General features: G+C 38.4%; 1 protein-coding gene across 1 annotated transcript in view; it reads right to left on the bottom strand.

Moving 5' to 3' along the window:
* Positions 1 to 773: 773 nt before the first annotated feature.
* The window catches only part of dtx1 (deltex 1, E3 ubiquitin ligase), a 240,970-nt gene continuing 225,322 nt past the window's right edge, over positions 774 to 16,421 (bottom strand). The window contains exons 7-9 of the mRNA XM_043715649.1: positions 8,541 to 8,702; positions 7,204 to 7,293; positions 774 to 6,635 (exon numbers count right to left, since the gene is read on the bottom strand). Coding sequence (XP_043571584.1) covers positions 6,411 to 6,635; positions 7,204 to 7,293; positions 8,541 to 8,702 — 477 coding nt within the window. The 3' untranslated portion in view covers positions 774 to 6,410. The remainder of the gene's footprint in view (positions 6,636 to 7,203; positions 7,294 to 8,540; positions 8,703 to 16,421) is intronic.

Here is a 16,421-nt window from a genome sequence, read left to right as displayed (position 1 = left end):
ACAACTGATTAGCTCTGTTGAAAAAAAATCACTTGAATATTCAGTACATATTTATGAAATATACCCATTTCTCTTTCTGCCTTTTTCCAGTGGACACCTATTGTTTATGTCTCATGTTCAAGTACAGAATTCATTCTTGCATTTATCATATTACAATCATATAACCTTTCTCAGTGGCATCATTTAAATAATCAATTTGACTGCTATTGATCCCTCTGTGTCACCTGGCTCAAGTCATCAGCAGATGAGATACCTGCAAGTGAAAATAGGAAAGTGAACCATATCTATACAGTATATTGTGGCAAGCATCTCATCGCTGACTCTAATTTGGAATGGTTGCCACTATCAGAACAAGTATAGTGCTAATTTGCTATCTTCTCTAATTTGATTGCTTCTCAAATTGCAGAAAGACAAAATCTACACATCTGGAACTCCACTTTGAAATTAAGTTAAAAGTGAAGGCAGAATCTGCTTAAATAATTTTCCATCCCATTTCAAGAAAAATACAACTTGTCAACTCTAAGAGATCCCTTGAAATTTCAAACATCAGCATCAGGTTAATGCAGCAAGAGGGACGTCATTCTGATAGTTACACAGTAATTCACACTATCATTATTCTGGCTTTTGTCTTCAGAAAATAAATTCAAATGACTCAAACACTGTGAAAAGGATCAATTCATCACAATGTTCTCCTGGGGGATCCAATTATATCATTTCTAGAATAAGAATTTCTTCAGCAAAGAAACTGTGGTGGAAAAGCCTTTTTTAAAAAACCTGGCAACTGTAAAATCTTATCCTCCAAATAAAGTTTATTCATTATTTATAACTAACAGTTACAAGCAAATCCAATACTATCCAATAGTTTATACATATTGTATGAGTTCATTACATAAATTCAAGATGAGCTGGTGAGTAAATAACAACACAAGACATAGTCATGGAAGAAAGAATCCGTGATCCATATCACATTTTGCAGTATCAAAATCTACATCAATATTGTGCAGATTGCATGAAATATAACACAACACATCACATTTCCCCCAAGGCAATCTCTCCTCAAAACTAGAACAGGACACAAATATTTACATGTCTCATTCTTTTCAAATGTGAAGCACTTTACATAATCTGGAGTTATATATGAATCAGATAGGGTTTATCTCCACAAAATCTGAAGTGGCTGAGTTTAAAGTTAATCTAGATGTTCGGCATTCAAATTCAGTGAAATTTTTAATGTACCTCACAGCAATATGCTTAGGGCACCCATTATTCTTCAAGGAACACTTTCATTTTAACATAATTTAAAAATATATTGCATGGATATATTGACTAGTTATTTGAACCCACTTCAATAAACTTGTCTTTTTGTAATGGTACTCATATTTGATATCTTATTTAGAACCTAGGATGCATTGTTTCCTTCAAAGTGTGAAATATATCATAAATGTCTCAATGGCATCAAAACAAGTGTGATATTTAACATTGTTGTTCACATATTGAGTAAAAAGTTCAATTTATTAAAGTAACAGTAAAAACATTTACATTTGGCTCAAGGGCTCCAACCAGATTTCTCTGGATGAATAAATCATATAAGCTGTGATTCATTGAATCCACATCGAGTGGCTTTGTAAGTTTATGTTGAATTAAAATCTTTATTTTATGCTATTCATTCCCATTTTAAATTTTGACATACTTTTCTTCATTTCTAGAGAATATTTTTGTACTGTTGATTAAAAAGTAGCCATGTCACGTAACCTATAATCATCGCAGTAATTTCTGCCTGGATCTTTAAAGTGAAGCTCCCTTTCTTATAAGGGTTGTGCAGCAAACAGATTTGTAGGAAACACTTGCCTGGTTATTGAAATAGCCTAGAACTCCCAATGCCATTTACGATAGCTATGCCAAGTAAGGCAAATATATGCAGGCAATAAATGTGACAGTATCTATGCTTAGCTACAATGGCACTATATCAGACTGTTAAGAGTCCTGTTGGTTTTCTTGTTTGCTCGCAAGAAAACGAAAAACGTGGGAGTTGTAAAGAAGGCTGAAGATCTAAGACCTTCTCCAGAAACTAGGCCCCATTTAAAAATCTGGAACTTCTGACAAAACGTGTTCCAAAGGCAAAAGCTTCCAAGTTTGTGTTTATTGTCTTTCACTTTAATGTGACAAATGTAAAAATTGAAGTGAATGGCTACATTTCAATCCTGATTTTCTGTTTCTTTCCTTCCAGCTACCTTTGATTTATCATTTTCCCTTCGACATAATTAACTTTTATTTCACAACATTTTTCCTAAAATGAAACACTTGTGACTAAAGTTGAACTCAATGTTAGATCCATGACCATTATCCTACTCAGTCACATAGCGGCAATTTTAAATCTATCTATCCTTTAGTTAACTGACAATGTCCGATTCAACACATTTCACACTTGGTTGACTTTATATTGAAGTCAACAATGATTTAGCAACAATGTTCCACCATATCCTGTGGCTTTTCTGCACAGTGCGTTGGTTTAAGATTAGGCCAATGGATGCTAGTATTGGAATAGGAAGAAGCCATTGAGCTCCCCATGACATTCAATATGATCATGGCTGATTGAATACTGCAGACTGATGCTATGTCTGAAATTTTACGAATTGCTGTTTATCTCAGGGTTACTTAAGTTCATTTTTTGTGTTCTGAGGAAGGGTCACTGGACCCGAAACATTAACTCTAATTTCTCTCCACTGATGCTGCCTGACCTGCTGAGCTGTTGCAAGTTTTTGTTTCTGATTTCTAGCATCTGCAATTCTTTTGGTTTTTGTTTTAGTAACTCATCTTGATTTTGAACACAAACGTATGGGGATGGTAGGGAATTAAGGAATCTACACTGCAAAGTTTCAAGGTGGCAACAAGTTGTGTCAAACAACACTGACTAAAATGGTAGAGAAAATGGCAAATAAAATGTAACACGAGAAAATTAATGAGTTTTACAAAATGCACTAATGGAAAATCAACTACAATTTCCTACCATCTTACTGCTCTGTCTGTTTTACTGCTAAGTTATTCCTGGCAAATTGTGAGTAGCTTCCAGGCAAAAGGTTCAGTGGAATATTGATGACACTGTACTAATTGGGAAGGTAACAAGAATAATTCATCACTCGAGAGCAAATTACGTCTTTCCCCAATTTCTTAATTAGTGTTATGTGTCAACGACCAGTACAACTTGCTTTCCCAGGGAAAAACAACATCGACTAGCCAAAGACAACAAAGCTGGAATCTGCGCTTTACAAAAACCAAGAGCAAAGCACTAACGATGCTGAAAACCTAAGAAACAGTAAATGCTGAAAGTACTCAGCAAATCAAGCAGTCTCTGTGAATAGAGAAACAAATTTTACCTTCTGGACCAATGATCTTCATCAGTCTCCACAGAAACTAGCACACATTGGATGATTTTCAGCATTTTCCCTTTTTCTCTGCATTCTTACAAGGTTGCTCTTTTAATATACCAAACAGATTAATTCTCATCAGTGTCAATGTATATTTGAGGTATTTGTGAGAGAGCCATACAGTAATGTTAATATTTTAGGATGTTATTAAATCCTCTGCAAATGATGGGACCTTTATGCATGCTTTTTGTCTTGTGGAACTTGTTTAGGCTTACAAAGTGCTGACAATTATAAGACCCTCTTCACAAATGTATTACTTCTTATCATCAGAAATAAAATTCGCTAAATTGCTTGGCAAATATACCTATACTTTGTTTGAATCTAAAAAAAAATACATGGGTGACTTATATTTTTATGCTTTTTATTTTAAAGGCTAATTTTAATTAATTTAATCCTTTAATAAATATTTTCTATATTTAGCCTAATCATTGGCTGTTCTTCATAAAAGTAGAAAGGAGAATTTAAATTCATGGCCCATTGGTCACTTGAGTAGAAGAGATATTGCCAACTTTGTAATAGGCCTCATCACTGATTCAATTTCAACTTGTTATGTAAATATAATAACAAAATAAATCATTTGTCATACTTTCTAACTTAACATCTTCAGACTTAAGGTTCTAAAATAACTGTGATTTATATTTAACCTTCAAAATCAGAGTTAACCAAAATATCTTGTACTTTCCAATACCACTGGAATTGCTTTGAGTATACGTGCTCAATTTAATACCTTTTAAATTGAACCTGCCTAGGTCTATATAATGGGTATTGCCCTTCTACTTTGTAAAATACACTGGATTCAATATGCTATTTACACTTGCTTTGTTAATGTCTTTGTTTCCATATAAAAGTGAATGTTTCAAAATCTGTTATATGCAATATTGCTTGTAGTTCCATTGGCACCAACCTCTGCTGATTCTAATGCTGCCAGATTGATTTCTCTGGTAAATTTAGCATACATGCAGTTAACAGTTTTTATGGTTTAAGACATGTGTGCAGAATCAAATGCAGTGAATTTGCTGGTCTTTTAGTGCATTTCTATGGCACTTCTTGGGTGTGACAAAGATTATAATGGTGTCATCAGAATAGAATATGAGGACATCATTCTCTAGCAGAAAGGGGTTTGCTGTGAGAACAGATTGAGCAGCTCCACTTTTGCCTACAGGTGAAAATTATTGAGCAACTATTTAAATTAATAAAAAACTCTTGTCATTTAGTTTCAAGATTAGTGTGCTTACTAGAAACTCTCCAACATCTCTTTTCACTTTAGGAATTAAATGTTTTTGTTTTGCTTGCACATTTTTAACAACAAAGCAATTGTCATTTTTTTTCAAAAATTGTCTTAATTCAGGAGAGATTGCCATTTTACCCAGCATCCTTCAAAACACCTAGGCTATTGAGTACATGTTACTCACCTTTGAGCTACTGTGACTCTTAACCTCAATGGAAATGTCAATAACCTCTACTAAGATCATTTACTTTCCCTTCAATTTTTTTTTTGGGCAATAGATTTCATATTTGAATGTCAAACAAGCCAGCAACGAGAATGTAACTTGCAGAAACAGCATTTGGTGTACATTACGTTCACCAGCAATGACTGTGAACACAATGGATTTGACAGCAGTATCAGAATAATATTGAACACTTCCATAGCTATTGCCATTTGTAAACTGTTCATAGCTCTGTAACATTCCACTCTACACTACCTCGGTCTGACAGAAGAATCCATCCCAAATGTCAGTACGCATCCATTTTCTGATCAAGTGACTGCATTTGGCACCAGTACTATCCAATGTCTGCCGTTGGGCTGGATTGTATAGCTGTTGTGTCTTTTGATATCCTCTTAAAAGCAACATCCCAGGACTCCACGCTGCCCCCACACCACCATCACCCCTACTGAGTTGCATGTGGAACTTGAGTCATTGTTTTAAAATTAAAAACAGAAAAATCCACATTAATGAAAAGGAAATATCTCGGCCTCTGGTACATTCACTGCCAATTTCATTGACATAATAGTCTACAAAACACAGTAGACGTAATTGATGCAGTTAAGACTGTGACATACTTGGCTACGAAGTATAGCAACATCTAAAGTTACAAAAGTTAACTTTAAATAAACAACCTCGACTGAGGACATATGTATTAATTGTTACTGACATGCAACGTGGGCTACCAGGACACTAATAGTTAGCTGGACTAATGGTGTAACGAGACAGATTTTAACACAGAACAAGCCCTTATTTATTTCTGAATAACGCTTGATAAGCAGTGTCTTTAAATTTAAACCACCTTAGTCAAAATGGTTTTAAAATGCTCTATGATTTTGCTGTCCGTATGGTAAAATAAGATAAAATGGGCACTTTTTAAGCCATACAGTTTTCACGTGCAAAGCTACTTTCCGCTTTCTTCTGTCCACTGTACATTATTTACAGAGACACACTCAAGCAAAAAGACTGACATCCCTGAGAGATGTACACAGGTTATTTACGAAAATGCTGCATGTTTCACGTACGGCTTTATGATTTCTAGAAAGCGACATGTTGACTGATGCCAGCATTCCGACAACTAAACAGACGCTTTTTTTTTGCCTCTGTGCACAGTTAGCTACGTTATAGCAGAAGGTGCACTGTGTATGATTCAATCAAATGGAAAACATTTCTGTTCTTATTTAAAGGAATGACCAGTGCAATTAACTGTCGGCGCAACAGCCCTCGCTTTCTCTTGTTTTAACTGTCTCTAATTATTAATATTGTGGAGGTCTTTCCATAAGGAATAACAGACACAAACTTGCACAGTATATCACTGTAATTTGCCACCAGTAAACTGAATCAGGCCAACACAGTCTGGTTTTAACTAGCCTGAACTGGCATTAACAAAGTAGTGGTCAAGGCAGTAAAGCAAAGCATATTTAAACCCTAGTAATGTACTTTGCAGGGTAAGATACTCTGTGTCCAAAAATCTTATTGATTAGTTCTTCAAGTTCTCTTCTCAGTCCTTTATGCAGTCTTCCACGACTCCTTGGGCAGACAGCTCTGCAAGGACATTTTCCAAATAGTTAGGATCTGGGTAGCCATGTCCAGTTAAATTTGATCCAAACTCTGTTTTATGATGGATTTCATTCCATACTACAGTATCCGTTTCTCCAGTGGTGTTGGATGTTCCAATGGTGAAAATCAACCTGCGATCCCATGCCACAATCAAGAGCTTTAGAATCTAGTAAGTGAAAATTAAAGATTAGAAAGGAAGCAGACTTCTTTCCCTAAAGGGCACTGGTGAACCAGATAGGTATTTGTGACATTTCACATTGGTTACATGGTCACCATGAGACTTGTTTTTAAATACCAAATTTTAAGGGTGCAAAAAATATGGAACAGCCAGCAGAATTTGGATAATTCCATTTGGTATCCTCAACTAAGATTGATCTACCATCTGAACTGAGAACTAATATCTGATCTGAGGCTCTTCTTAAGGTTTTAAATGAGGTTTTTGCACATCATCATCTTTAATTCATGTAACCTCCAGTTAGGCAAATCTTCTGCTCAGGGACCTATTGTACCTTTGAGGAAAAATTATCTACCTCCATTACAAATATAAAATGTCTAAATTCAGGAGTCCAAAGGAATTTAAAACTTGCTGTCAGAATGTTTGTGAAGTGTACAGCTGGTCAAGATTTTAACTCAACCGTCTTTTCAATAATATAAATGACTAGCTCTTATACTAGATTCCAAGTTGGGGTTTTGTTTTGGGGATGTCGTACAGATGTTGTAAATATAAACCTTACCTTCCGGCCTTTCTCATTATCAGGCAGATAGCAGTGTCGTGGAAAGCCTCTGGCTGTGAACTTCTTTCCTTGATTGGGATGTTCAACACCCTACACACAATTTTAAACAAAAATTGAGAGAAATGTGACAGGTGGATTGACTAATGAATCATAATTTCACACAAGTACTAAGACAGTTAAAACACGTTTAAATACCCACTGGGGAGCTTTACCCTCTAACACTGTGCATTGAAAGTTAGCTCCATGCTGCCCATTGTTTACAAAACAGGGTACAGCAAAATGACTTGGATTGTGTTGCTTCAAATGTGAGCAGTTTGTTTCCAAACCCAAGCCATCTGCAATTATTTCTATACCACGTCTTGCCTACTTAATCTGAACTTTTGATTCTCCCTTCATCCAAAACTATCGGCTTTGTCCACCCTCATCTCTACGCTGCTTCCCTCCTTCACCAAGCACATTCTGACCATTTCCCTGACCTCTGAGAATTTCCCCTACCTCCTTCAAAGCAGACATCAGACACTAACTGTAAAAAAAAAGCTTCCTTACAATCCTTCACCCTCCTTTTTAATGTCCCATTTTTATTCATCTCCAAAACTTTAGAACAGATTGCCTCACAATAATCTCTCTCTTTACTGTCAACTCTAAATCTACAACAGCTTAATACCTCTGAAAATATAGTTCTTTTTATAAGTACCATCTCTTTGTTGTGTTTCTCATCTTGCACAATTAAAACTACAAAACAGTAAATATATTTTCATGCAACATTTTTTCTTTTGCATGGAACATATTCCCTGTTGCGATCTGGTTTCTGCATTCCAATTTATTTGAGGAATTTTCCCTGTCGAACATGCCATATTCCACAGGCTGTTTTTGTTATCTGATTAACTTTGTTTGATATGCACCACATGTCTACTGAACTGCTAAAGATATTAGATTATAAAAATGATTGTTTCTCTTCAAAGAAATACAAGTAATTTCTCCTTTGTGCATAAACAAAGTAATTGATATTCAAAATACACAGAGTATAGAGGGTTTTAAAATATTATATATTAATTTCAATACCAATACATTGTCCCCATAGGCTTTTACTGGTTCTGAATTCTAGCTTTAAAAGCCTAAGTGTTCTAATTTTCACCACCAGATAGGGATTATAGTTGCACAATAGCCATTTGTGCCAGTGCTGTGGTGATAGTGTGCAATCTGTGCAAAATTCACATTTTTTTCGCTTTTTCAACAGAAATGAGTAATTTAAATTCTCTCTGAACTATATTTGCAGTAAAAAGATAATAGTTACTCAAGTGATCCTAAAAAGATATGAAATTGTTAGAAGCATTCACTTGTAGTCCTGCTGGGATGTCATAGACAATGCGAATAGTTTTGAATTCTGGGTATCCAGGCAGTGAGTGTGGGATCACATGATACTCCATCTTCCCGGGTGGCTGTGTTCCAGTTTTCTCCCCATAAATGGCCTTGCAAGTTGGGCACTGCAGGCTGCCATCCTAAAGAAGAGAAATTACAATAACTTAATGATCTTCAATATTCTTGCAACTCCAAGGTTTTATGTAAGTTAACACTATATTGTATATAAAGGTCTGTAAGATTTTGTAATAAATTTCCTTGATACAATACTTTGGCTATTTTCATCTAACACTGTATCATTACATTCTTAACATTCAGTTTTACCACTTTCAGTCCCTTTCCCACGATGTAGGGTGGCTCAGTGGCTCAGCAGTTAGCACTGCTGTCTCACAGCACCAGGGATCTGGGTTCAATCCCTGCCTTGGGTGACTCTGTGTGGAGTTTGCACATTCTCCCTGTGTTTGCGTGGTTTCCTCTGGGTGCTTGTTTCCTTGCACAATCCAAATATGTGCAGGTCAGGTGAATTGGCCATGCTAAATTGCCCATAGTGTTCAGGGCTGTGTAAGTTGGGTGCATTAGTCAGGGGTAAATGTACGGGAATGGGTCTGGGTGGGTTACTCTTTGGAGGGTCAATGTGGACTTGTTGAGCCTGTTTCCACACTGTAGGGAATCTAATCTATACTTCTCTAGATAAGAGTGGCGGCTTCACCAGCAATCTGGATGAAACAACTAACCTCAATGATCAAGATGGATTGTGTTCAGTAGCTTTCCATCTTTGGAGTTACGATTGCGAAACAACCTTCTGCCCTGAAATCTGCTTTGGTGATTACTTCAAACTCACTATTCAATGACATCCACTATTCCACTGTGCTGTGTGAAGCTCAACTCTGGGTGAAATGTGCCACAGTTTCCAGCTGTCTGCTGTGCTAATGGCAATGGGACTGGAGTTTACACTCGTAGTTCTACTTATGAGAAGCTGCAATAACAATCTGACCATCATGAAAAGTCTCCATAGGGAGTGAGCAGTCTTTAGCCACATCGCTAGGGTGTCCCTCCCCCAGCTCAACACTATTAACACCACATCTGAAGAATGGATTGTGAGCACCATGTGAACACACTGATTTGCTGTGAACTCAAATGTGACTGTTTCTCAAATCATGACTACCTAAGATGACTTAGACAAGGTGGCAAAATGTGACAAGTATACAGTGATGATTAATGCATTTTGAGGCTGCTTTAACAGTCCAATATTTTAACATGTTACAAGTAACCACAATTGAAATAACATCACAGAATATGGGAAAGAATATCTTTGTTTTGGATATTAATCTTAAAACTACCTGAAATTTATTAACCTTGTCTCAACGTCATCTTCTCAATACTTGTGCTGAAATAGCCTACAGTAATACAGAACAACCTCAATTATCCAAATGAGGCAGGCGGGGAGTATTTTGTTGGGGTAACTGATCTGATCATAAACATAGGAAGCCATATCGAACATGCAAACTGAACTTTCTGTCCACTCAGGAGCATCCTGTGTTTGTGCCAAGTCCTGAGCAGCGGCTGCCAACAGATTTCTTTCACCCCATCAACATTTTGGATCAGGACAAGAGCGAACTAAAGGTTCATTAATTCATTCATGCAGGTGTTTGTGTGTGTGTGTGTGTGTGGAGGTAGGGGACAAAGCAAGTCGGTTCCACTAGCGACGATAAAGCAAATGCCTGTTCAGTTGCAACAGGTGAATTTCAGCCATGGCACCACATTCCCGGTGAATGTTACCAGCAGAGAGAGAGACACACACACACACAGAGAGGGCGAGGAGAGCACAAGCAACTGGCGGGGGTGGGGCGGGGAGGAAATCCAACATTAGTTCGTGTGGCATTGCAGATCAGCACAGATACTAAAGATTCTGGAAGAACTGGAAATTCAGGCTGAGGCTCAGTTTTGTTGTGTGTGTTGTTTGCTGTTGTTGTTAATGTGCGATTACAAAAGAGTAGTTTTGTCCTGGTGGATGTCCTGTGTGTGATTGTGGGTAAGCGTCTCTCTCATATTGTGTGCTTTTATATAGAGTTCAAAACGATTGATGAGACCTTATGATCTTATTCAGATAATCTGAAACTCGGATAATTGATGTTCGGATAGCCGAGGTTGTTATACATTGCCATGTTCCAAGCTACACTGAACACATGTTTATTAATTAAAATGAGCGCTTTCACAGGGGTGTAAAATACAAGTAGAAATTTACAATTATTGAACAAATATTGTTCTAACACCACATACACTGGCTCAGAAGTTACTTCCTTTTTCAGTAGTTCAGGTTTCGTTACAAACCCTCCAACTCATACATCCCCTCCAGAACATTGAATCCTAGATGTGAGACACTTTGAAAATTCTTGACTGGGCTGAAGGGAAGCTCAATGTCACTGATGCTGCATGCAGCTGGGAACCAGCTCTGCAGGGAACGTCCCAAAGAGAGCTGTAACTGGGCTTCCCACTGCCTTGCAGTTTGGAACAGATAGGGGAGCAGAGTAACAGCAGTCTCTCAGTGGATACTGGTGACCAACCGTTCATCACAAAGTACCTGACTTCCTCCACTGAAGACCCAGTAACTTCAGCACCTTGGTTTCAATTACCCTTTTTTTTCAGCAACTTAACTCAGCAGCAGTATCTCATTATGGCTCATTTCAGTGTTCCCAATTGTTGTTTGCTCTTCACACTCACCATTTTGAGTGGTGGCCCTCCCCAGGTTATTAAAAAGCTGTTCAATCATCAGATAACTGGAGGTGAAGCTAGTATTTTCCCAGGTGACCACCCTTCCCTGGTGGTATTTGCCACCTTGACCAGTATATGGAAAGAATTGTTGGAGGGAATTTGCTGCTACCAATTATTCTTTGTCATGGACCTGCCTGGTTAGTGATAGAGTATCTACAGAAAAGACACTGTTTATAGATAACAAGAAGATTCATTGCATGAAAGCAATAATTACAATTATGTTCGGTCAGGCACAATTAGCAGGACTTTGGGGATCTTGCACAGATTCACTCGCTCCCTCTGAAGCAACAATAGAACACCTCATCTGCACTCAGTGTGAGAGTCATCAATAGAATGGGCGGAGCCTATGTAAATGTGACCATTAACCCCTTTGGAACAATTACTTCATGTAACAGTGAACAAGTTGCTGGTTCTACCCCACCCAGCGTGACTATGAAAATAGCAACACATTGTGGAAACATTAGAAAGAGATACACTGTCCAAGAGTCTTATTTTCAAAATCACTCATGCCTGATGTCTACCACATCCAACCCCTTGATGGCCAAATGAGAATATGGCCCTTTGTCTCTATCCTTCGCTCTGAAAATAGACAGCACATTGACTGGTTATTTAGTGATGGGCAGTAGGACAGGTTCGGAAGATGCTCAGTTGTCATGTATATTCATAGATTTTAGGATGTTAAGTAAATTACAGGATATGAGGAAAATGCACAAATGTTGGAATTAAAACAAGAGATCAGCTGGTGGGGAGAGGAGGAAGCAGATTCAAAGGGGCAGATGGTTTCCCAATTCCAGTTCCTGTTTCTTATTTTCTCTGCTGCATCACTCAGAGCTTCAGTTCCCAAATCTGGTCCCTGTCTGCACAAGATGGACTAGCTGTGCAAACTTCACATTTTTTTAACTTGTTGGTTAACTTTTTAACTTCCATTAAAAACTGGGTGAAACAGGCCTGGTTCATATAAACTTGTTAAAAATTTTATTCACTCGCTGGACATAGGCATTGCTAATTGTGCCAGCATTTACTGCATGTCTCTCGTTCTCATCGAGAAGGTGGTGATGAGCTGTCTTCCTGAACTGCTGTAGTCCTTGTGCTAAACTTTTAACAATGAAAGTCAGCAAAGGGAGAAGTTGCCATTTGTCAGTCTGTGGGGAATTCCTGTGCAGGTCTTAGATATGTAAAGTTATAAATCACTGCCCCACTCCATTCAAAAAAATGCCTTTTCTTTTTAATGTAACTTGGCCAAAGGTTTTAAATTAAAAACCATCACCTGTAATTGATATAAAAATGCTCCTTCAGCCACAATCTGGCCAATTAACAAATGTGATGTTGATACTACTGTGCTGTCAGTTCCTGGTGGGTGAGACTCCACAGCCTAAAAACAAACTCTTTATCTGGTTCTATTTTAATATATTCTCTCAAATAAAGTTTACCTGGGGGTAAAATCAGAAAATGCTGAAAATTTTTAACAGGTTTTGCAGCATTTGGAGAGGGCCAAGAAAGCTAATTCTTCAAGTTGACAACTGTATATCTTAGCAAATCTTAGCAAGACTTAAACACTTAATGTAAAGTCCTATGGAATGTTGCTGAACTGAGACCTTGGAATGCAGGTCCATAGTTCCTTGAAAGTGGAGTTGCAGGTAGATAGGATAGTGAAGAAGGCATTTGGTATGCTTTCCTTTATTGGTCAGAGTATTGAATATAGGAGTTGGGAGGTCATGTTGCAGCTGTAGAGGACATTGGTTAGGCCACTGTCAGAATATTGTGTGCAATTCTGGTCTCCTTCCTATCGGAAAGATATTGTGAAACTTGAAAGGGTTCAGAAAAGATTTACAAGGATGTTGCCAGGGTTGGAGGACTTGAGCTACAGGGAGAGGCTGAACAGGCTGGGGCTGTTTTCCCTGCAGTGTTGGAAGCTGAGGGGTGACCTTTTTGAGGTTTATAAAATCAGAGGGGCATGGATAGGATAAATAGACAAAGTCTCTTCCCAGGGGTGGGGGAGTCCAGAACTAGAGGGCATAAGTTTAGGATGAGAGGGGAAAGATATAAAAGAGACCTAAGGGGCAACTTTTTCACGCAGAGGGTGGTACATGTATAGAATGAGCTGCCAGAGAAAATGGAGGAGGCTGGTACAATTGCAACATTTTAAGAGGCTTTTGGATGGGTATATGAATAGAAAGGGTTTGGAGGGATATGGGCAGGGTGCTAGCAGGTGGGACTAGAGGGGTTTTGGCAGGGTGCTAGCAGGTGGGACTAGATTGGGTTGGGATATCTGGTCGGCATGGACGGGTTGGACCAAAGGGTCTGTTTCCATGCTGAACATCTCTATGACTCGATATCAATCATACCATTAATTTGGATAAAAGGTCTAGCTCATTCAGTTGCCTGAGGTGGGAATTGAACCTGGGTCCCTGGCGCTGTGAGGCAGCAGTGCTAACCATTGAGCCACCAATACTGTCTGATCTGCTGAGTGTTTTCCAGCATCTTCCATTTCAAATCATAGAATCCCTACAGTGTAGAAAGAGACCATCCGGCCCATCAAGTCTATACCAACCCTCCGAACAGCGTCCCACCTAGACTCAGCCCCCTCACCCTATCCCCATAACCCCACATTTTACCATGGCTAACCCACCTCGTGTGCACATCCCTGGACACTATGGAGCTATTCAGCATGGGCAATCTACCTAACCTGTACATTTTTGGACAATGGGAAGGAACTGGAGCACCTGGAGGAAACCCACGTTGACATGGGAGAATGTGCAAACTCCCCAAGGACAATCACCCGATGCTGAATCGAATTCGGGCCCCTAACACTGTGAGGCAGAAATGCTAACCGCTGAGCCCCAGTGTCCAGTATCCACAGTGTTTTGCATTCCTTTTTCATTTGCTCTGTTGATGATGAACTTGGTTGCATGAAAATGGTTTGGGGCACGATATACCTGAGCACAAGTCCTGCATTCAAACCTGCTACCCTGCCAAAATCTCTCCACCACTAACTCATCGAGCACATACTCACTGGATCCCTGAGACTCTGGTTAGCACACACAGGGGTCGAGGCCTGCTCACTGCAACACAACAGCAGAAAGGCATCTGCATACTACTATATGCTTTAAAATTAGCCTTTTCCAATAATGGAAAGCTATATTCAGCTTTCAAGAAAATAATGCTTCTTCTGTGTTTGTTTTGGAGGAGTATTCCAAATCTTTGTAATGACGGAACACAAAATGGATATAGCTTAAGAAACATATCAATGTACTAGTACAGAAACAAGAATAAATTAGTTAAGCTAAAATTTTATGACTAAAAACTGAGTACACAAATACAATATCCTAGTCAGCCAACAGTATTAGCCCAGTGGTGTGATAAAGAGGAATTGCTAAATCCAATACTACAGTCTTATTCTCATGTTATTTCTGAATGTGTGAGTCTATTTCCCATTAGTTTAGAATCTTGAACGAGAGAACATCATCTCCTATGATCTTCAATGGGACCAACATTGCAAAGTCAGTCTCCCACCAGCATCACTGGAGGGTCATCACTGTCGAGCCACTGAACTGAAGCAGTCACACCTTAAGCAGCTGGGTAGTCGCTGGATACTCTGTGACACGTGGCTGATCTCAGATTCTTCTACCAGATACATGGCTCAAGTCATGGCTGTGATAGACTATTTACCACTTTCCTGGATGAACACAGACACATCTCCCCGCTCTGTCAGCAGGCTGCATGCTGCAGTGTACAGAATGAACTGCAATAAATTACTTCAAGTGTATTTCTACAAACCCAACCACCAAAACAGCAATGTCTTGTGTACTTCTCCAAACCACACATCATCCTGACTTGAATCTCTCCCAATGTTGCTTCCTGATTGTTGAATCATTATCCTAGAATTTCCCACTTGGCATCACTGTGGCACATTCTCACCAAAAGGCCTGGGGCAGTTTAAGGAAAAGTTTTGTCACTGTCTTTTCAGCCAACTAGGCATCAGCAACAAATGCCAGCATCATGTACACCCTGAGAACAAATTCAAAAGCATGATATCCCATTATCTGGCTTCAGTTCCCTGAACCCTTCATGTTTGCAATTGTTGCATAATACAATGAACAGCAGAGACTCCACAAATGTCTGCAAACATTTTTAATTAACATTATTTAACAAGATCTGACCTCAGAAGATTGGAGGAGGAGTCAAATGAATCCATGCCACTCTTAGCCACCAGCTCAGAGCTAGCTCAGGAACAGCAAGCCTTGGAGCTCACAAGAGATCACTTATGAATTAACCAATAGTGTGTGTTACATGAGTGAACCAATACAGGAAGGATAATAATATAGGAACTAAAATTTCTGAAAAAAAAACTACCTGTATATTTTGTAGTGTGAGTTGTGGTGGTTATATCACATATAGTGACTGTTCAAGGTAAAGGGCCGATTGCATGGTCACTGTGTGGGGTTTCCTGGTCATTGGTGGTACCCACTCCCCCCAGCCCACAACCATTCACACCTCCAATGAGATTCCTAATTTTCACAAAAAAAAAGGAGCTAAATACCATAGCAACTAGCTACATTTCTTAAAAAAAAACCTGCAGGTCAGCAATGCAACCACACACTGTGATCATGTTTGTGTTTTGTTTAAATTCTGGTCTTGTAATTTATCATACCCTCTGATTAACTTATTCCAGTTGATCATTTCCATCCATTTGTTCTTCTCTATATCATTCAGTGAATTTGTGCTAACTTGTTTTTACTCAGTGGCTCAGTAATATCTCCCACATCACATGCCACTGCTTGACTCTTAGCCAATTAAACCATTGGGTACCTATGATTGTAACAGAACAGTTTGAATGTGTTCACTGGCTTTTCTACATGACTATTTATTTCACAATTTTTCATCTATTAATTAATTAATTGAAATTGATAATAGTTTAAAGAATATTATAACTGTGACATGTGATCAAACTGCCAGCTTAAACTTTATAAAAATTCCTTGAATTCACATATTTTCATTGGTGATGTTTGGTACATTATAGCAAATTAAATTTTATTTTCATCTTCAAAAGTTAGAATGCGTTTTTATATCAGTGCTTCCTGACAGAC

This window comes from Chiloscyllium plagiosum, chromosome 25 (assembly GCF_004010195.1).
Source record: "Chiloscyllium plagiosum isolate BGI_BamShark_2017 chromosome 25, ASM401019v2, whole genome shotgun sequence".
NCBI lineage: Eukaryota > Metazoa > Chordata > Chondrichthyes > Orectolobiformes > Hemiscylliidae > Chiloscyllium > Chiloscyllium plagiosum.
The sequence above is the reverse complement of the archived record's forward strand: the minus strand, read 5'-3'. Positions and strand labels throughout refer to the sequence as shown.